At 46.1% G+C, this 20644-nt stretch overlaps 1 protein-coding gene across 1 annotated transcript in view; it reads right to left on the bottom strand.

The window, feature by feature from the left end:
• PITRM1 (pitrilysin metallopeptidase 1) overlaps positions 1 to 18436 on the bottom strand; it is a 43187-nt gene extending 24751 nt beyond the window's left edge. Inside the window, exons 1-10 of the mRNA XM_015427326.1 lie at positions 18305 to 18436; positions 14985 to 15102; positions 11967 to 12073; positions 9221 to 9372; positions 8212 to 8326; positions 8020 to 8116; positions 5261 to 5421; positions 3604 to 3730; positions 2357 to 2445; positions 317 to 445 (exon numbers count right to left, since the gene is read on the bottom strand). Of these exons, the coding sequence (XP_015282812.1) occupies positions 317 to 445; positions 2357 to 2445; positions 3604 to 3730; positions 5261 to 5421; positions 8020 to 8116; positions 8212 to 8326; positions 9221 to 9372; positions 11967 to 12073; positions 14985 to 15102; positions 18305 to 18360 (1151 nt within the window). The 5' untranslated portion in view covers positions 18361 to 18436. The remainder of the gene's footprint in view (positions 1 to 316; positions 446 to 2356; positions 2446 to 3603; positions 3731 to 5260; positions 5422 to 8019; positions 8117 to 8211; positions 8327 to 9220; positions 9373 to 11966; positions 12074 to 14984; positions 15103 to 18304) is intronic.
• Positions 18437 to 20644: the final 2208 nt, after the last annotated feature.

Below are 20644 nucleotides of genomic sequence, written 5' to 3'. Positions count from 1 at the left end.
ATTAACAAGAGAAGGCAATCTTCTGGTTACTGAGGGCAAGAATTCCCATAGTTGGATTTTCCAGTCTTGCCATTCTGACTCCATCTTCTCATCCCTTTAAGTTCTCTCACTTATCTCGGTTCCAACATGGCTGAAGGTTCCAGTTCAATAAGCAGGGCTTATGTTTCACCCAACTTTATATACAAAGTCTAATTAATCCTGAGAAAATTCAGATCGAGGGATATCAAAAATTCCATGAAGATGTTCACCATGAGGCATGAGGGAGACCAGCTATGGAACACAGTGCCCCTACATGACTGAAGAGCAATAAGCTTACCCAACATCTGGTGAGAAGTCTGTACCCAGGCCGGCCTCGATTAAAGCTTTATAAAAGGGGGAATTTGGGCCACCAACCAACAGCGATGACAACAGGTTTAGTGTGAAGGTTTCAAAGTTATCTGTAATGCTAAAGAACACAGGAAAGTTTAGAACAGCACCGTGGGAGTCAGCAAATACCTCTGTCAAGTATAGTTCTGCATCTGAGGAATGCAACACATTACCTCTGCTACACCATAGCACAGTGACTGACAGAATAAGCTATGTAGCAGGGTGTCCCTCATTAAAACCTCACCTCTGCCACAAGTTCACTGGAAGGCTTTAGGGCAAGTGACTCATTCACAGCCTCAGCTTCTAGTCTGCAATATGGAGATGAGAATAACGATGACCTACCTTACAGGGTTGTTGTATGAATTAGAACCAAGACACAAATATATTCTGTATATTATTTCAGTCTAGATAATCAACCTGGGTGCAAACTTCCTTCCTACTTTCTTTCTTTTCTAATACAGAAATGATTTGTCAAAGAATAGCCATGCAGTTAATTAGCACTGGAAGTGCTGCTTACTGCACAAAGGCAGCCCAACAAGATGCACTCATTCACAGCCTCAGCTTCTAGTCTGCAATATGGAGATGAGAATAACGATGACCTACCTTACAGGGTTGTTGTATGAATTAGAACCAAGACACAAATATATTCTGTGTATTATTTCAGCCTAGATAATCAACCTGGGTGCAAACCTCATTCCTACTTTCTTTTCTAATACAGAAATGACTTGTCAAAGAATAGCCATGCAGTTAATTTACACTGGAAGTGCTGCTTACTGCACAGAGGCAGACCAAAAAGATGTAGAGTTTTTGGACTATTCCCGTGTTGAACAGCAGGCAGGGCAGGAAGAAGGCATTCTCCAGGCCACTTGAGCTTTGCAGCCTTTAATCCAACTGCATCACTTTCAGCAGAGTGGTTTAATTACACCAACAGTCACAGCCCTGAACTTGGCTGAAGCACCAAAGCAGAGCCCCCCTGCTCCAAACATATACCTCAAACAAGATAAAAAGGTAAAGGTTCCCTTGCTCAAAAGCCAGTCGAGTCCGACTCTAGGGTTGCGGTGCTCATCTCCGTTTCAAAGCCGAAGAGCCAGCGCTGTCCGAAGATGTTTCCGTGGTCATGTGGCCGGCATGACTAAACACCAAGGCGCACGGAAGTGAGACTGAGTGCTGGTTTAAGAACTGCACCCAGAGCCGTGAAAGTCAGGGGTTTCACATGAAGTTCAGACAGGGTGAAAGCACCACGAGACTGCTGCAGTAGACTGTACAAGACCTTGAGGGGGGGCCTGGGGGCCATCCTGGTGAACACTTGCACGTCTCAAGCCAAGATCAGCGCTCACCTCATCACAGGAAGTCTCTGGACTGTAGGCTGGTGCCTTGGGAATTAGAGGTCTACAGTGAGACAGTTTTAAGAGCATCCAACTCCCACTAGGGAGGCCAGCGTTTCAATGTCTACTTTGTCACAAACCTTGCCAGGGGACATTTCGCCAGCAATCATTTCTCAGCCTAGCCTACTTCACAGGATTGTTGTAAGGCTAAAAACAGAAGAGGGGAAAACCTGAGCTCCTTGAAGGAAGGATGGAATAAGAGCATAATTCAGAGATCTTAAAGGCACGTCAGTCACCCACAGTACTAGTCACACAAGTCTAAAAAGGGACGAGCGTTCACCCTCACCGTGTAAATTCAGTGCTTTCTCCTAGCTATCCGGAGCCTCTGCTCCTGACCAAGCCGAGCTGAAACGATGCAAAAGAGGAGTGCAAGATCTAGCTGAGGCTTAGCATCTCCAGGACAGCTGCAAATCAGTTTTGGGCGACTGGGGCTACCCATTTATGAACCTGGCCTTAGATGTGTGCAGAAAAACCAGGAATGCGCAAACAGGAAACACAGACCTTCACTGTCGAAGGTGCTCCCAATGAAACCCTCTGCAGGAAAAAGCAATCGTGACATTTTTAAAAAACTTTTCTTTCACCCTTCCTTTTCAAACCCCACGTACTCGGCCAGGAGGTAGGTGACGCTGACCATGGTCTGCTTCTTGGGGTCCGCAGCAAATGAATCTGTGCCACACATTACATGGTGTTCTCTCTGCGGAACAAGACAACAATTAAGGGTGGGGAATGCAACTCCCTCTCCTTGTAGAAATCCCCACCCCTGTTTCAGCATTCCGCAAAGGAGGCTGTGCTGGCACACTGCATTCCAAACGAGAGGCTCTAGTTAAACTAGTCTTGTCCACTCTGAGCAATGCAGAGCTCTGAAAGCTCTCAGACCGAGGTCTTTCCTTGCCCTGGTTCACTTCAACTTGAGAGGCCAGGGACCGAACCTATGACTTTCCACATTCAAAGCATGTCAGCTACCTCTGAGCTACAGCCTCCCCTGACAGGAGCATAAGCATGAACTGCAAAGGGCTCAATCATGGCAGGAAACTTCAATGCAAAGAAGGATTCAATGCAACACAAGGAACCCTTCTAGAAACACACATCATGTCTTGATTTATGTCCAGATGAGAAAAAAAAGCCCTTCCCCAGCAAGCATCTGAAGCAGAGAAGCAACCTGCTGCCCCCACATCCATTCTGCCTTCAATCACTCCACTCTGCCTTTGAGAAAGGAGTTAATTAGAATGCAGAATAATCCATGTTGCTGCCGTATTGGAAGGAAAGGAAGATGAAGCAGAGAAGCACCTTTGTTTTGCCATGCCAGCATGGGCTGCTAGATACATTCCTGCCAAATAGCTACACTGTGGAATAGGACACAAATCAAAGAGAAAGTCTGTAGATGTATAACACTTTTAAGTGTACAATGAGTCAAATTTCTCTTAAAGTACAATATGTACATAAACGCAGATAAGCGTTACAGCAGAACAACGAAGATTCCGGATATGCGCTTTGTTCCGTCCATCTTCTTCAGGAATACAATTATACACTTGTTCAATCTTTCGTCTCTTCGATCCATTTTAGAATTCAATACAATTTTCAAGCTTACAAGAATGACAATAACCTTCTGATGGGCAACCAGTCATAAATTTCAAACAGTCCGTTCTATGAACTTATTCAGCTGGTATAGATGTGTCATACATCTACAGACTTTCTCTTTGATTTGTGTCCTATTCCAAAGCTTTTGTGCAATTTATGTTCTGTGCTGGGAAGTCCTCTGTTGTTTAAAATAGCTATACTGGGCAGTAACCAGCAGTCAACTCCAAAAGGAAAAACAAGATAAAAATCGCATAGCCAAGAAATAAAAACTCACAGGCTTGTCCCAGAGTTGCTGTGGGGGGACACCTGTATTTGGTTCAATTTTCTGGAACTTGATGAGCGCCTCCTCGTGAATTTGTTTCAAGTGTTGCTCCAGGGGGAAGTTACCGTAAGTGAAGAACCTGTAATTGGATGCAAGGTTATGGTTATGACAGGAAAAGGCTGAAGTGCCTTAATCCACAAAGGGCCTGCCTGCTTGAAAACCAGTTCTAGCAGAACCGATTCCTCTTCTGGCTGCAAACCCTCAGGCCACACGGAATGCTGGTCTGGCAACTCCCTTGGATTTTAGAGCATGTGAGAGTGGAGGGAAGGTCCCGGACGGGCTTCTTACTAGCCAGCCCGTAGCCAGGATTTTTTTTGTTTGGGGGCATTTAGATTTTTAAGGGGGCAGTTAAGTTACAGCTAACTGAATTAACTTGAATGCCTGTCTTTAAAGGGGGAGGCTCTGAGACTGTTCCTAGCCCTTCCTTTCAGGGGACAAGGCAGCAAGTACACCAGTTCCTAGGAGGAAAAGAAACAGCTCAGAGGGCATTTAATTGCCTCCAGAAGGCATTCGGATGCCTCCCACAGGGCAAGGAAGTTTAGCAGGGCACTCAAGAGTGGCGCCTTCAATATATGACCAACAATGCCCTTTCTGCTAGGTCATGGGAATGCTTCTGAAAGACCCACATGACCTAGATGGGACACGGCAGGACTGGGCTAGCAGAAAGGGGGATTGTTGAAGTACTGAAGGTGCCGCTCTTGAGTGTCCTTCCAAGCTTTCTTGCCCTGTAGAAGGGAACTCAAAAGGCATTCAAATGCCTTCTCAGCTGTCTTTTCCCAGGTCCCATGATGCACGCACACATACCCAATTCCACAGTGGGAGGGAGAGGGAATCCCGAGCAGCAGGCGGCAGGGGTTTCTCCTCAAAAATAAGGTTTCTGGCATCGCTATCGGTGGGGCGAGGCTTTTAATTAAGGGGCGGGGGGCCCAAATGCCCCACCGTAGCTACGGTCCTGCTTACTCGTCCTGAATGCAGCCTGAGTGTGGCACAGTGCCAAGTTGACATCTAGGGAGCAGGAGAGGGAGATGTCTCAGCAGGGCAGAAGTAGGCACTGAAATGCCTTCTTTTCTGTTCACTTAAATTTATTTATTTATTTATTTATTATTTGACTTTTACCCCGCCCTCCCGCCGAAGCGGCTCAGGGCGGCTTACAACATTAAAAACCAGTAAAACAATATTTCTAAAACAATCTATACACAGCATTAAAATCGAGGAATTACATATAGACTAACATTTTCATGCTCATACTCATGGCGGCAACCATAAAGTGCTTCATGCTTAATCCAAACTATTAAAAGCTTGGCGGAATAACTCCGTCTTCACCGCTCTCCGGTGTCCTTTTAGGTTATTTATTATATTTCTGTAAGCAGCTTTATGCCGCCATAGAAGAGAAAAGTGACAGAGGTGCCTAAAATAAGAAAGTACATTGAGAATCCAAGGAGGGGCAAGCAAACTGAAGACACAATGTTGCTTCTTCCATGTGAATCATGGGACTCAGAGAGAAAATTAAGAACCCACATATGGCCCTTAGGACTTCGAGCTATCAGGGGTTCCCAAACAGCATCTGCATACCCCTTGCTAATCAAAATCCAGGGTCACCACAGCATACCTTGCATTGCTGGGATGATAATGCAAGGCATGGAACTGCTTGAGCTGCTCCCAGGAAAGGTCAGGGATCTTCAGAGGGTGCCCACCAGAGATGACCGCATAAGTGTGACCAGGGAGAATGTGGTTCTGAAGGTGCTGAGAGAACACCCTCTCATTATCTGTCTTAAAAGAAACACTTTAGTAAGACCAAAAATACTCGGTAAGTCACATGTTGTCATCACAACAATACGCAAGAACTTCAGGGGGGGAAAGTTGGACATTGTGGAACAAAGTTAATGGTGAGATACAAGGGCCAATAACCCCTAGGGGTCACAGTAACATGCGAAGAAAGGTGGAAATAGTTCTTGGCAAGGAGAAGCAGCCTGTTCAAGTCAGCAAGTATATCACTGTCCCGTGAGACTGAAAGAAGACGCAATGGCTCAATTCAAGCATCAAGGCAAACCATGGTTAAGACACAGGCTACATGCCAATGTAGGGGCAAGCCACGGTTTTGGTATTCCAAGAATGAGAGCTGAATATTCTCTGGCTCGTGCGTTCTCTCCTGTCTCTGTGCATGCCTTGAAAATGTAAGACATTCTGGCTTGCAAGAAACAACAGCTTACTATTATGCCCAAACCACAAACTATGGCTTGTTTCTTGCCTGCCCACCAGGATTAGCAACAATCCTAAACAAAGTTAAACCCTTTTTAATTACAAAAATGCAGAAATACCGCAATATACCAATGGTCTCAGAAAGCCCCAACTCTGAACATAAGAACATAAGAGAAGCCAATGTTGGATCAGCCCAATAGCCCATCTAGTCCAACACTCTGTCACACAGTGGCCAAAAAATACCAGGTGCCATCAAGAGGTCCACCAGTGGGGCCAGAACACTAGAAGCTTAGGATTGCACTGTGGATCACCCCTAAGCATTCAGCTCCTGAGCCACCTGCCAAGGGAAGAAGGAGCGCACGAGTTCCAGGACTTCCAAGACTAGGTGACAACTTGTCGCTACGTAAACTGTTCGTACTCAGTCAACAACGAGAATCAGACACTAGGGCCTGAAGTGGTTTCTGGAGTCACAGTTTGTTATGACAACAAGCCTTGGTTACAACTGTTGCTCTACCTCAAGAACCCACTGCATGGTGCTGACCTGGATAAGCCAGGCAAGCCCGATGCGGTCAGATCTTGGAAGCTAAGAACGGCCGACCCTGGCAAGTACTTGAATGGGAGACCTCCAAGGAATAGCGGGGCCAGGACGCAGAGGCAGGCAATATCAAGCCATCCCACTAGGGATCGCCACAAGTCAACCATGGCTTCCAGGCATGCAAGCACACACACACAAATACTTAAAAAAACCCACTGCATGATAGCTTGGGCAGCACTAAACAGATGGAAAATTAAAAGGAACAAGAAATCTCTAAATTAAGCTAGCCTGATGAGTTCCCACAGTCAGAATAAACCATAGTTTTGTATGATACCTAAATTTACCTGAGCTAGAAATGTTGCTCAAGCCTTCGTTATGCTGTATGCTAATTTACCGCTCACCCTCCACCTATATGTATGGACTGGTAATTTCCATGTCATTGTATCTGAGGAAGCGTGCTTCCGCACAAATGTTTATACCTTAAATAAAACTTTGTTGGTCTTAAAGGTGCCACTGGACTCAAACTTTGTTCTGCTGCGTCAGAGCAACACGACTACACCACCTGAATCTGTGCTCAAGGCTCGGTTACTTATGAATATTCTTGTAAATAGCTAAACCAGCCTTGCAGAGGTGTTCACAGAACTGACAGAACTTTCCCTATGTAGTCACCTCCAAGCAATTATTACTCGCCATAGGAGAGGCGCTCATATGAGTTCCAAACTGTTAGAATGAGCCATTGTTTCATATGATACCTAAATTTACCTTAGAAAACTTGTTCAATTAGACCATGTGGGGGTGTCTTACAAGAGAGGGACCAACCACTAAGCCTGACACCCCCGCCTCCACACACACATTATGTGGCACAGTTTCTTCCAACAGAGTCCTCTAAATACAAAGAAATCTGTGTGGATGGGGAAGACACCCTGTTTTTGCAGAAAGCTCAGCTCGTGTATGGAAGTCCAAGGAATCTTTCAAGAAGTACAATCCACCTTCCAACCCCCATCTTCACCCCAAGGACCCAGTAACACACACATTTGTACGCCCCCACTTGCAGCAAGTCATGTGGCTGCCTTAGTGGCCTTTATGAGGGCAAAAAGTCTGGGTATAAACATAAAATAAAAAAATAGATGTGCCCCACAACTTGAGATAGTCCACATGAGGTTGTTATGAACCCAGACTTTCAAAAGACTATTCTTAATCCATTTTCATTCAATTCGTTTAATCTTAGATCGAACTACTGGGAAACAATATGAAGATGAAGAAGGAAGAAGGAAGAAGAAGAAGAAGAGGAGGAGGAGGAGGAGGAGATTGGATTTATACCCCACCCTTCACTACCCAAAGGTGTCTCAGAGCGGCTTACAAACTCCTTTCCCTTCCCCTCCCCACAACAGACACCCTGTGAGGTAGGTGGAGCTGAGAGAACTCTTGACAGAAACGGCTCTTTTTCAAGAACAGCTGTGCCAGAACTATGGCTTGCCCAAGGTCATCCAGCCAGGTGCAAGTGAAGGAGTGGGGAATCAAACCTGGTTCTCCCAGATTAGAGTCCGCGCACTTAACCACTACACCAAACAAGATGTGCAATTCTTCCCAAATATTAAGAGAAAGCAAAAACAAACAATTTTAAAAGCACTTACAAAGGCTCCCTTCATTTCATTAAAGACTACTCCTTTGAAGGTTAACGGTGTCTGAGGATCTCTGGGGTTCTCATGTTCCAGCCTCCAGCCTTCTTGCCTACAAGACATTAAGAAACACATCTAGCAAACCTTTTTCTAGCACTCCTTTGGCTCTTACCAGCGAGAGTCACACCAAGAATGCTGCACTCTTACCAGAAATCTAGATGTCTCAAGCAGGGGAAAAACACTGCATCCAAGTACACAGAGAGGAGATTCTGGAAATCCTTGGGATTTTGGGTGGAAAATGGGTAGAGTGTGTAGTCACTAGCTGTAAAGAAAAAAAATATATATATTTTACAATTAATACCATTTATTTAAAATATAGGTCTGCATTTCTCCTAAGCATTTTGCATTGCAGATCTAGCGCGGGAAGCACTTTTAGATCTGCGAATTCATTTATAAATTGAAATCTGTAAAGTATATGCTTCTTTTTAAGGGTGTACCAGTAGCTATTGACTTCTGCTCATCAAGGCAACAGGGGTCCAGGGGCTACCCACATGCTCAAGCTCCTTTATACCAGTATTAACTGGTAGCTGCAGCTCTACAGGACCTCAGGGAGAGCCTTTTCCCAGCCCCACTAAGAGGCTGCAGCTTGAGTCCCCACCAGTGTTCTCACATTGTGCAGAAATGCTCATCAACCGCCCTCCACTACATTGGGGACTAATGAAATTTGACTGAAAAAGGAGCCAAGAAATATGCTCCAGTAAGAAACAGGGGCCCCATGGAGTTCGAACACCAACCCAAAAGCCTATACACCTAAATGGGCCTGTAGTTTGTTGAACTAGTTTGCTGAACAAATGGTCTCAGCGCTGTTATGAAGTGCACTGGCTGGCCTAACAGAGTTTCATACGGTCCAGCTGTACCTGTTCACATAACAGAAACGGTGGGGTTACATCCAATGTTCCCTGGAGTCTTGTGAGCAAAAATTCTACTTTGTGAGCTACTGGCATTAAAGTTGTGAGCGAGCAATTTGGCTGCTGCATAACTTAGTTTGCTCTGGAGCCATCCTTCCTGAGCTAAGATCAAAATGTGTGAACCTGAGGCTAAAAAAAGTGGGCTAGCTCACACTAACTCAGCTTAGAGGGAACACTGGTTACATCGCAACAATGAACGGCCATTACCTGGCAAGAACCGAAGAGGCTGTAGATCACCTCGAGCTCACCTGTAAATGCATTCATGAACGTGGAGAGCGACCTGTTCAGCATTTTGAAGAAGGGATCTCGGACGGGGTACTTCTGAGACCCACAGAGCACAGTGTGCTCCAGGATATGGGGGACGCCTGTGCTGTCCATTGGGGTGGTACGGAACTGAACGCTGTAAGGAAGCAGGGAGACAGTTTCGCTTAAAAGCCGAGCAGTGTTGCCCTACAGATAAAGCTCATTGGCCAGACAGATAATGCAGGACACTGGAAAGGCTGCATCCAAATTTAATAGGTGATGGAAACTGGGCTGAAGTTGGGGTGGGGCTAATCTTCTCACTCTATTTGCCTCTGACCCTCTTTACTGTTTCATGAAAAATGCGAATGAAAAATTATTTACGTTGTTCCTGGGTTTGAGGAAATGCTGCCCAACAGAACAGCCCTGAATGGCAAGCCCATAACTGCAAAAACATCAAAGGACAACGGAGTGAGAAAGCTGCTGTAACCAAATACGTTAAACTCCGAAAATGGGCTGCATCTCAGAGGCTCCCAAATCATATGAAAATTCCACCAGTAAGAATTCACAACTATTACTCTATTGAAACAGTGAGAAAAATCCCTGTGGGAGGCTTGAAAAGTTTTTCTGTTTCATTCAATATAGGATCATTCTTACTGTAATAGGTGAGTCAGTGCATTGCAGAGTGTTTAAATTGTTAGTTGTGTAAGCAAGAGCAGGATACCCACTGTATTTTACTGTATGGTTTGTTTGCACAACTTTGTTTTACAGCGACTGAAGAAGAACTCTTATGGAAACAAGGGAACTATACTGGCACCTTGTATTGCTGTTACTATTATCTCTTAATGTAATTACTCCTCGCTGTTACTGTTATTTATGAATGTAATTACTCTGCATTGTTATTGTAATTGTAATTTTTGAATGTTGTTGTTCCCAGGTTTATAGGAGGTCTCAGCTGTTGGTTAGTTTGATTGCTTAACTACATTCTATTTGGTTAACTGGCAACTGGAATCTTGTAATTTTTGAGAGTTCATTGGTACTGATGTTGTATTTGACTACAGTGTACTTGACTACAGTGTTGTACTGTTGTCAATAGAGCAATATTTGTGAATTCTTACTGGTGGCATTTTTATATGATTTGGGAGTCTCATGAGATGCAGCCCACTTTCGAAGCCCATAACTGCAGCAAACTCCACCAACCCCTGGAGACTTCCCAAACCCCAATACACCTTTCATTTGGCATTAGTGTCATAAGAACATAAGTGACGCCAATGTTGGATCAGGCCAAAGGCCCATCCAGTCCAACACTCTGTCACCCAGTGGCCAAAAATACCAGGTGCCATCAGGAGGTCCACCAGTGGGGCCAGGACATTAGAAGCCCTCCCACTGTTGACCCCCCCCCAAGCACCAAGAAGACAGAGCATCACTTGCCCCAGAGCCCCTATCTATACCTTGTGGCTAATAGCCACTGATGGACCTCTGCTCCATATGCTTATCTAATTCGCTTTTGAAGCCGTCCATGCTTGTAGCCGCCACCACTTCCTGTGGCAGTGAATTCCATATGTTAATCACTCTTTGGGGGAAAAAGTACTTCCTTTTATCCGTCCTAACCCGACCGCTCAGCAATTTCATGGAGTGCCCACGAGTTCTTGTATTGTGAGAAAGGGAGAAAAGTACCTCTTTCTCGACCTGATCTATCCCAGGCATAATCTTATAAACCTCAATCATGTCACCCTGTGTATGGTACATTTAGATTAACTTGTACGCCACCTCTCCAGACCAGTTTTTTGGGTTGCCATGACTCTAACCTTGAGGCTGAGGAGGGAACTTGATGAACCATAATGCTCAAATACACCAAAACTAAATACTACTAACAAAACCCTCTACGGTACCTTCCTCTCATCAGCTAGGAACCTCAAACAGTGATTCTGATCAATCAGGTTGCAATGCAAAGCTCACTTGCTCGTGAGCTGAGTGCTCCTGAAATCGACACCTCATACTTCCCAGCAAAATATACCAGGAGCATCCAGCTGTATGCTAATTTGATGTTATTCACAGGTATCACCAACTGCTTTAATCCAATCTGAGCTATACTCATTGCTCAGTTACTTATGCATCTTGACACTTAGTCCTTCCTGGCAACTAAACTCCCTCCACCCTCTCTCTCCCTACTCGGAACGGTTGAAGAAGTCTTGTTTCGCTATATCTGAAGAAGTGTGCATGAGCGCAAAAACTTACACCCAGAATTAAACTTCGTTGGCCTTAAAGGTGCCACTGGGCCCAAACTTTGTTCTGCAGCTTTCCTTAAGAAGCTCAAGAATGAAATATATGGCGTTACTCTGCTTTTGATGGAAAGTGCAACAGAAAGGGTCTACAAGAGCCATCAGGAGGTTTCCAAGAGTGACAGTTGGGGCGGACTGGCTGCAATAACCACGGGAGAATTCGCTGGTGGGCCGATCGCCTCCTCCCACTCTCACCTGGGCTAGTCCAGCCCAGGGCAGAAGGGCGACACCTGGCCTGGGGGAGGCAGACACAGCATGCAGGTGGCCGCACACAGCTAAGTAGTGCTAAGTGTGGAGCTGGCAGGCTCCTTCTGCCTTCTTCCTTCTCTGCTTTGTGGGGGAGGAGGGGCCTTTTCCCAGGGCCAATTTTCCCTTCCCAGCTCACCCCTGGGGCCACTGACACAGGTTTCAATAGGTTTACGAAGAAAAAGCAGATTCTTAAAAATGCCACATGAGCTGTAGAACCACATACCTGAATAGATTATTGGAATCCTCTCGTGCCACATGCAGGTACTTGGCTCCTGTCTTATCGTGGTTGAGTTTAACAGCAGTTAAGAACAGCTCCGGTACAGTTGTCACCTGCATTGGGGAGAAACACACCTTGTTGCTTGCAAGATGGGACTAAGTCTTCTAAAGTTTCTAGTCCTCAAAAGTTTAAACTAGCTTTCCTGTGTTGGTCTTTCTGACACAGTGACAGTCTGTAAAGGGAGTAGGGAAGATTCAAACACAACATCTATTTTCCAATTCGCAACACTTTTGCATCTACCTACAAAGAAAAACAATTCTTCAGTTGCCATAACTAAGTTCTTGTCTTAATATTCTGGAAAAGATTATGTATATCTGGAAAAGACAAAAACAACCAGTCCACTTATCAGTAAATATACGCACGTCTACTAGGGCACAACTATTTAATATTTACTATTCCACATTACAGAAAACATTAGATGTACCCAGAGAATTTGCCTTTAATCTCCAGTTCCAACACACTGAACACTGATTTGACTCTTAAGTAGCTTGTTGTAGGGTATTTAAGGCTGCACTATCCACAATATGTTTTTTATTGCATGCATCCATTGTAGCAAATATTGTCAAAACAGCCATGTGTTGAAGAAATCAGCAATATACAGCTGCATGAAAGCTTTCAGCTTGATGGTGCAGATGGGAGTTGAGTGGCGTAGATCTCTCGATAGCTGCAAGGCCTCATTTAGTACACGGAAGACAATCAAAAAAATAAACTATGAAATCAGCCTCGCGGGCAAGAACAAAGACTCTTCCAGACCACACAAATGCACAAAACTTCCAACCAGCCTTCCCACCTACATGGGACTTGTGTATTGCTTCACTTCCTCGAGGTGTAACTTATTTATTTTATGTAATTTACCTGTTTTTATGTAAGCCGCCCTGAGTCACCTTTGGCTGGGAGGCGCGGGGCAGAAATCCAATAAATAAATAAATAAATAAGCAAGCCAGCTCTGAAGCTGAACCTGCTAGAAGTGCAGCTATAGAGGTTACTACTACCAAGGGGCGTCCAGCTGTCCTCCACCAGGGCCAGGGCGTTCTCCACCCTGGCTCCAACACCTGCCGGAACTCTCTGCCAAATAACATCTGTGCTTTATGGGACTTGATGTCATTCTGCAGGGCCTGTAAGGCAGAGATGTTCCCCCAGGCATTTGGTTGGGGACAGTAGTGGTCTCATCCTTCTCGCACTCCCATCCCACCCACCCACATGCGGCAATGGCGCTACTGAATTCTTTCATGCCATCTCTCAGGCCATTAGTGTGTCTTTTATTGTTTTAAACTGCTTTTATATTATATTTGTCATGAAATTTCTATGTTGTACACCACCCTGAGCCCTGCCCTGGCAGGCAGACAGTGGTCTAAAATCTAGTGCAATAAATAGTACTTGGGAGGCCTCTTTTCCCCCTGACACTCTCAGCAGCCTCTCTCTCTCTCTCGCTCCCAGGTTCAGAGTTATCAGCAAGTCAGGACATCACAAGTGAGTGACCCTTGTCTCTCTTAAAATATCTGGATAAAGGTAAAGGTTCCCTTGCTCGAAAGCCAGTTGAATCCGACTCGAGGGTTGCGGTGCTCATCTCCGTTTCAAAGCCGAAGAGCCAGCGCTGTCCGAAGACGTTTCCGTGGTCATGTAGCCAGCATAACTAAACACCAAGGCGCACGGAACGCTGTTACCTTCCCATCGAAGTGGTACCTATTTATCTACTTGCAATTTCTTGCTTTCGAACTGTTAGGTTGGCAGGAGCTGGAACTAGAGACGGGAGCTCACTCCGTCATGCGGCACACTCAGGTCTCGAACTGCTGAACTACTGACCTTCCACAGCCTGCAGTTCAGCATCTTAACCACTTGAGCCACCGCAGCTCCTTAAATGTATGGACAGCCATGACCATTTCACGCCTCAGGTGCTCTCTCTCTCTCAGCCCTATTGGGGCTGGGGACTCAAACACTCAAGAGAAGTTTCAGAGGTGGTTTGACATCACCTGCCTCTGTGTCACGACCCTGGTACTCCTTGGAGGTCGCCCTTCCAAATACTAGCCAAGGCCGACCCTGCTTAGCTTCCAAGATCTGACAGGATTGGGCTAGCCTGGGCTATCCAAAATCTGACTATTTCTGCCTGCTCTAAGCAGCTCTTTTGCCCAGTTCTACTGTCAGAAATCCATTTTTTCCTCATCTCCTAACCTGTCCAATCCCCTGCTACTAACGCCTGTCGTTTGTCAGCTGGTGTTTTTCCACCCCTCACTCGCATTGGTTGCTCTTAGGGAGAGGCTGAACTTAGCCTGTCCGTTACACTACAGTTAGGAGCTGTAGTCAGTCTCTGCAGGTCGGCTTCCAGCCCAGCGCACGCCACAAACTGGCTTTGAGCTATGAGTCTAGGGCAACTGCTTTCATACCATGTTCCAAGGAGCTGCTTATCTATTGTGTGTTTCTATCTACAAAGGTCAGGAGATGCACATTTATTTACTTCAGATATCTGTGCTCCAGTTTTCTCCCAACAGGGACTCAAAGTGGCTGAAAACACTGTTTGCCTCTCCTCAGACAATCCTGCGAGATAAGATTAGGCTGAGTTAGAAGGACTGGACCATGGTTTAATGAGCAAGCACAGGTCTGAACCTAGGTCTATCCAGTCTGAGTTCAACAGTCTAACCGCTACTTGGAAGCTTGTTACAGATTCCCGGAAGGCCAATAATGGCATGCAAGCTTCCCCAAAAGACAGCTTTCCCATGCACCCACAGGTGACATCTGCACTTTCAGGTCAAGCAGGATGGCAGCCTGGCCCAGCACTCTACGCGAGCTGGTGGCAGATGCAGGATTCCAGATTCGGGATTCCTCAAAAGGCAAGTCAATGCAGGAAACATTTCATAAAAGGAGAAACGTTGGACCACAGTGAACCCCCCGCCCCCAAATTCTTCAAAGAGGAGCCTCACAAAGCCATGAGATGATAGAAAAATAATGAACAACAAAAAGCCACAGTACCTGGTTTACTGTGAACCCTTGGATATGGTCTCCGACTTTGTATTGCAGGGCTCTTTCGTTCGCTGGGCTGCTTCTCCACCTCCACAAACGCTGGCTGAAGGATGTGGGACTATGGATGCTGATTTTAAAAGGATAAACCCAGTAAATGGTTTGGCTTTCTGTAGATCAGTGGATATATACCCTGACCGCCCAAGATTCTACAGGAAAAACACAGGCTACAGTGTGTTTACAATTTATTTTTAAAACTTCCTTTTGACAAGAAAAGGGGTTCAAAGCAATCCTGCCACATGCATCCCAAGCAAAGAATGGTCAGCTACAGCGTGCTAATACCAGGTCAAAGCACAAAAAGTTAAAAAAGGACAATGTTCACTGCATCTACATAGGATTTCAAAAAAAAAAAAACATTCCATGTGAATAAAACCTGGGAAAAACTGAGAAACCTGCATGTATCCCTTTGCTAGGAAGTCTTGTTATCTCACATAGATTATCAACTGGGAGAAGGCAGGAAGGGGGAAACAATTAGAATACACAAACCAAGAGATAACAGGCAGGATTTGAAGGAATGGTCAGAGGTTTTGAACAATACCCAAAGCACAGAGCCAGGAGAAGGTGAAAAGGAACCTCCATATTCAGTAGCAGTATACCTTAGGGTACCAGTACTACCCTATTGCCCTCGTTCTCTACTGGAAGGTCTCACTGAACCAATGGATAAACCACTGTATAAAACACTATACTGGAATGGATGAGATCTTTTTCTGTCCCAGCAGACTAAATGCCATCTTTGACAAAGCTAGGATAGTGAGCCACTAGTCAATTTCTAAAACTTGCAACACTTTAAGACTGGGGGAGGGGAATGCTTGTGTAGCACAACTAACTAGGGGAAGAACTTCTAGTGCATTATATATTGATCAAACTACAATACTCTCAACATGGATAGGTTCTGTCAACATCCCATTTAAATCAGGGCACGAATTTGGACCTGCCAGAGAAAAGTGCAAACCCTAAGCCAGTCTTGTCTTATGGAATTCACTCTCCTTATCAGTTTCTTCCCACCCAAGTGTGTGTATACGTATGTATGTATATGTATACCATTCTATCCACTCAAGTGTGTGTTTATACATACCGTGTTTCCCCGAAAATAAGACACTGTCTTATATTTATTTTTTCTCAAGAAGACACACTAGGGCTTATACCACAAATGCATAGAAACCCTGCTAGGGCTTATTTTTTGGGTCGGTCTTATTTTCAGGGAAACAGGGTATACCACTCATACATGCATATCACATGCAACATGTATATCATGCAGATTTGAACCTGGGGGGGTGGGAAGATTGTGCAGAATGGTACAGGTTGGGCAAAAAGGAATAAAATGAAAACTAGGGATCTAAGATGTGGGTTAGGAAGAGAACAGACTCCATGCAGGAGCAAAGACTCTAACGCAAGGGTCCCCAACACAGTGCCTGCCAACACCTTTCCTGGTGCCCGTGAAGTGTTTTTAGAAAGTGGGTGGGGCACTTGCCTAGCAGGGCTTTCAACTGGCCACTGGAGATCCAACTGCCTGGGCAGATTAAAATAATGTTGTTTCAGCGGCAGCTACCAGCACAGTGTTGGTTTTATCATCTCTCGCTCCTCTTTCCCACTAGTTGTTTTTTTTTTTTAATTATCCCTTGTCTCCCCTGCCCTCAAGACTTCCTTTGTCAGTGTGCAACTCTGTCTCCTGTGGCAGAATTCCAAAGGGGCTCGCAGCTCAAAGAGGCTGGCGACCTAGAAGTCATCCAGCTCCTTCCTGGGCCCAGCTGGTCCTACAGCCCCTTCCCATTCAAGACCAGTTACACTGCTTCATAAATCTCACACACTTTTGTGAATTAACCCACACAACTACAGCCTCAGCCAGGAGTAACCCTGCTGCATCATCAGACCAAAAGTCCACCAAGGTCAGCATACTGTTCTCCACAATATGCAACCATGCACCTTTGGAAAACCTACGTGAGGAGAGACTCAGGTGGGTCGCCATGTTGGTCTGAAGCAACAGAACAAAGTTTGGGTCCCGTGGCATCTTTAAGGCCAAAGTTTATTGACGGTGTAAGCTTTTGTGTGCGCACAAAGTTGCCAGTCCATACCCTCTACCTGTATGTATGGACTGGTAATTTATATTTCAATGTATCTGAAGAAGTGTGTGCGCACACAAAAGCTTATACCTTGAATAAAACTTTGTTGGTCTTAAAAGGTCCCACTGGGTTTGAATTCTGGTCTACGTGATAATGTTTCCAGGGCTGTTTTGTGCACAGCCATCTGGCAGGCTACCTCTGAGCCTGCAGGTTTCACTGAGCCAGTAGCCTAACAAATCAAGAGTCAGAAACCAGGTGTACCACAAAAAAGCACTCACGGGCGACTGATGCCAGCATTCTTGAGACAGCTCCAGGTGTTGCAGAAGTGACCCACATTGGAGAGGGGGGGAATACACCATGGGGCCCCTAGTCAAGAGGACAGCGATCCTCTGCATCCCTATATACATGCATCATTCCCAGTTCTTAACAAGAAGCTCTGTCCTACCAAGAAATCCAGAGATTAGGATTTTGCCACCATCAACCCCCTTCCTTCAATGTAACCCCTGAAGCCCAGAATAGGGGAGAGCCTCCGCGTCCTGCTCCTAATGAGTCAGAGCCAAACCTCCCTAGTACTCCAATAGGGGGGAGCATTATTATTTAAAAGTTATTCTATTCAAGTTTACAGGGGCCGGTGGGTGACGGCGCAGGAATCCGCAGGGCAGTTGCAAGACAAAAGCTGTGCCGGGGCTGGACCCCTCTCTCCCTCTGCCCAGAAAGCGCTTCCCATCTCCAATACCCCACGAGCCGGCTGCGCGGGGAACAGCACAAATGCCAGGCGGTCAGAGTGTTCCCTCTAAGCTGAGTTAGTGTGAGCTAGCTCACAGTTTTGTGGCCTCCGGCTCACACATTTTTGTCTCAGCTCAAGGAGGTGGGCTCCAGAGCGAACTAATTTATGCAGCAGCCAAATGGCTCGCTCACAACTTTAATGCCAGGAGCTCACAAAGTAGGATTTTTGCTCATGAGACTCTTAGAGGGAACATTGCTCACGTTAACGCGCCATCCTTTGCCCCCGATAACAGGCTCCAAGGCCAGATAAGAAGGCGTTCACAGTTGCGCAAGAGGAGAGAAGGCAGCAAAGTGGGAGAAAGAAGGCAGGCTTGGGGGAGCCGGCGAAGAGCGCCTCGGAGCACGTGCGAAGCGCCTCGCACCCCGCTGAGTGGGTGGCACAGGCCCGACCCTTTCCGCTGCAGCCCCACCACCATAGGTCCTCACCGGCCGTGGCTCAGCTGCTGCAGCCGCCGCCCCGCCGCGCAATACCGGACCCACATGATTCAGCCCGACCTCTCCGCCGGCCGCTTGCAAAACGGAACCGAAGCGCCGCTCGTTCTGCCGCTGCCCGGGCCTCTTCCCTTGCACGCATGCGCGGGCTCCGCTCACACCCTCGCTTCCTCGCTCGAGCGCCGCCTCCTCTAGGGCTGCAACCGCCGGAGAGAGGCCGCGCATGCGCTTCCGAAGCCAACCTCCGGACGCTTGAGCGGCGCTGGTTGCCGGGTGATCGCGTCGCGCTGCAGTCTCAGTAAAGTTTAAAGGCGACAAGTGCACCCCCCCCCCCCCCATGTACTAATTTAGCGAGACTAGTGAGCGTTCTCTGGGTGATTTCCGCTTAGGTTTGAATCCTGCGTAATTACTTTCAGGATGTGATTCAGTGGCGAGGCGTCTATATTCTGCATGTGGAAAGTCTGCAGGTAGTAGTCTACTGCATAAAATAATTGTACCTGCCACAGGTGACCTGCGCATAGTATGTGAAGAAGTAGGCTGTAGTCCTCGAAGGGTTATACTGGAATGAAAAAGAGACAGTCTTTCAAGTAGGCTTGCCAGCTCTAAATTGGAAATTCCTGATAATTTGGAGGGTGGGGTGGGGTGGGACCTTGGCAGGGCATAATGCCACAGAATGCACCTTCTTAAGCAGACATTTTCTGCTGGGAAGTGATTTCCATAGGTTGGAGCTCAGTTACAATTCCAGGAAGATCTTCAGGCCCCACCTGGAGGTTGGCAACCCTTGTTTTCAAGTGCCACTAGACTCTTGTTTATTTTAAGCACCTAAAACGCCTTAATACCTAATACAGAAAGATGTAGTCCTGTGTAATCTCATTTGGGAGGAAATCCAGTTGACCAGCATAGGGTTTACCCGTATGTAGACATGAATTGCAGGACATCTGGGAGTTCGATTCTGAGTGAGCACCTGTGGCAGAAATTCCCACCAGGGAGCCAGCTTCATTTGGGAGGTGGGTGTAGATATGTTAATTTAGCGATCCGGAGTGAGGAGGTGACAGAACATTGCCTGCTCAGAAACCAGTGCCCCAGGATCTATAACTCCGGTGTTCCTATCACAATTTCAAGGTTTAAAACTATTGCACAATGTGCAATGCTTACAACTTTGGGTGCCTAAATTGTTTTAATCGTGTTGTATTTTATTACACTGTTGTGCCTATGTAAGCCGCCCTGAGCTCGCGTGTGGGAAGGGCGGGGTATAAATGAAATAAATAAATAAATAAATAAAACCCTGTAAAGTAGCTTAGTGTTGTTATTCCCAAAGGTAAGCTAGGGGTAGTGCTGCGGCTTAATTTGTCTGATTTTTGTTGATGTTGTTTGTTTTCTGTCAAATATGGGCAAGTGGGCGTCAACATGGCAGATGGGGTTCAATGTGGCCAAGTGCAAGGTGATGCACATTGGAGCCAAAAATCCTAACTATTAATACACGTTGATGGGGTCTGAACTGGCAGAGACTGATCAAGAGAGAGATCTGGGAGTTGTAGTAGATAACTCACTGAAAATGTTGAGACAGTGTGTGCCTGCAATAAGGAAGGCCAATGCTATGCTGGGGATTATTAGGAAGGGTATTGAAAACAGATCAGCCAATATCATAATGCCCCTATATAAATCAATGGTGCGACCTCATTTGGAATACTGTGTGCAGTTCTGGTCACCACACCTTAAAAAGGATATTCTAGCTTTGGAAAAAGTGCAGAAAAGGGCAACTCGAATGATAAAAGGGTTGGAACACTTTCCCTATGAGGAAAGGTTAAGGCGCTTAGGGCTCTTTAGCTTGGAGAAACAACGACTGAGGGGTGACATGATTGAGGTTTATAAGATTATGCATGGGAAAGAGGAGGAGGAGTAACCCGATGACCACTCATAGTCTCTCGTTATGTTGTTAGAGGTACTGGTTTTAATAGTGGGAGGGTCAGTAGCGTTACTGGATAATAAGCTCTTAAGGCTTGGGGTTGAGTGGAGACTCACCCTCCCAGTACGCTTCTATGGGGGGGTGGGAGGGAGAGGGGGAAGGGGTATGTTTCTGGTTTTTTTTAATAGTGGGAGGGTCAGTAGCGTTACTGGATAATAAGCTCTTAAGGCTTGGGGTTGAGTGGAGACTCAACCTCCCAGTACGCTTCTATGGGGGGGTGGGAGGGAGAGGGGTAAGGGGTATGTTTCTGGTTTTGGGAAGATGTTGTTGCAAAGAACATGTGTGCTGGTCTAATGTAATTGTATCTATAAGCAGCAAGAAGATACGGCAAGAAACGACTGATCTGCGAGGAAGGAAATACAATAATG

The sequence above is a fragment of the Gekko japonicus genome, unplaced genomic scaffold, assembly GCF_001447785.1.
Source record: "Gekko japonicus isolate JY-2015 unplaced genomic scaffold, Gekko_japonicus_V1.1 scaffold1728, whole genome shotgun sequence".
In the NCBI taxonomy this organism is placed as follows: domain Eukaryota; kingdom Metazoa; phylum Chordata; class Lepidosauria; order Squamata; family Gekkonidae; genus Gekko; species Gekko japonicus.
The sequence above is the reverse complement of the archived record's forward strand: the minus strand, read 5'-3'. Positions and strand labels throughout refer to the sequence as shown.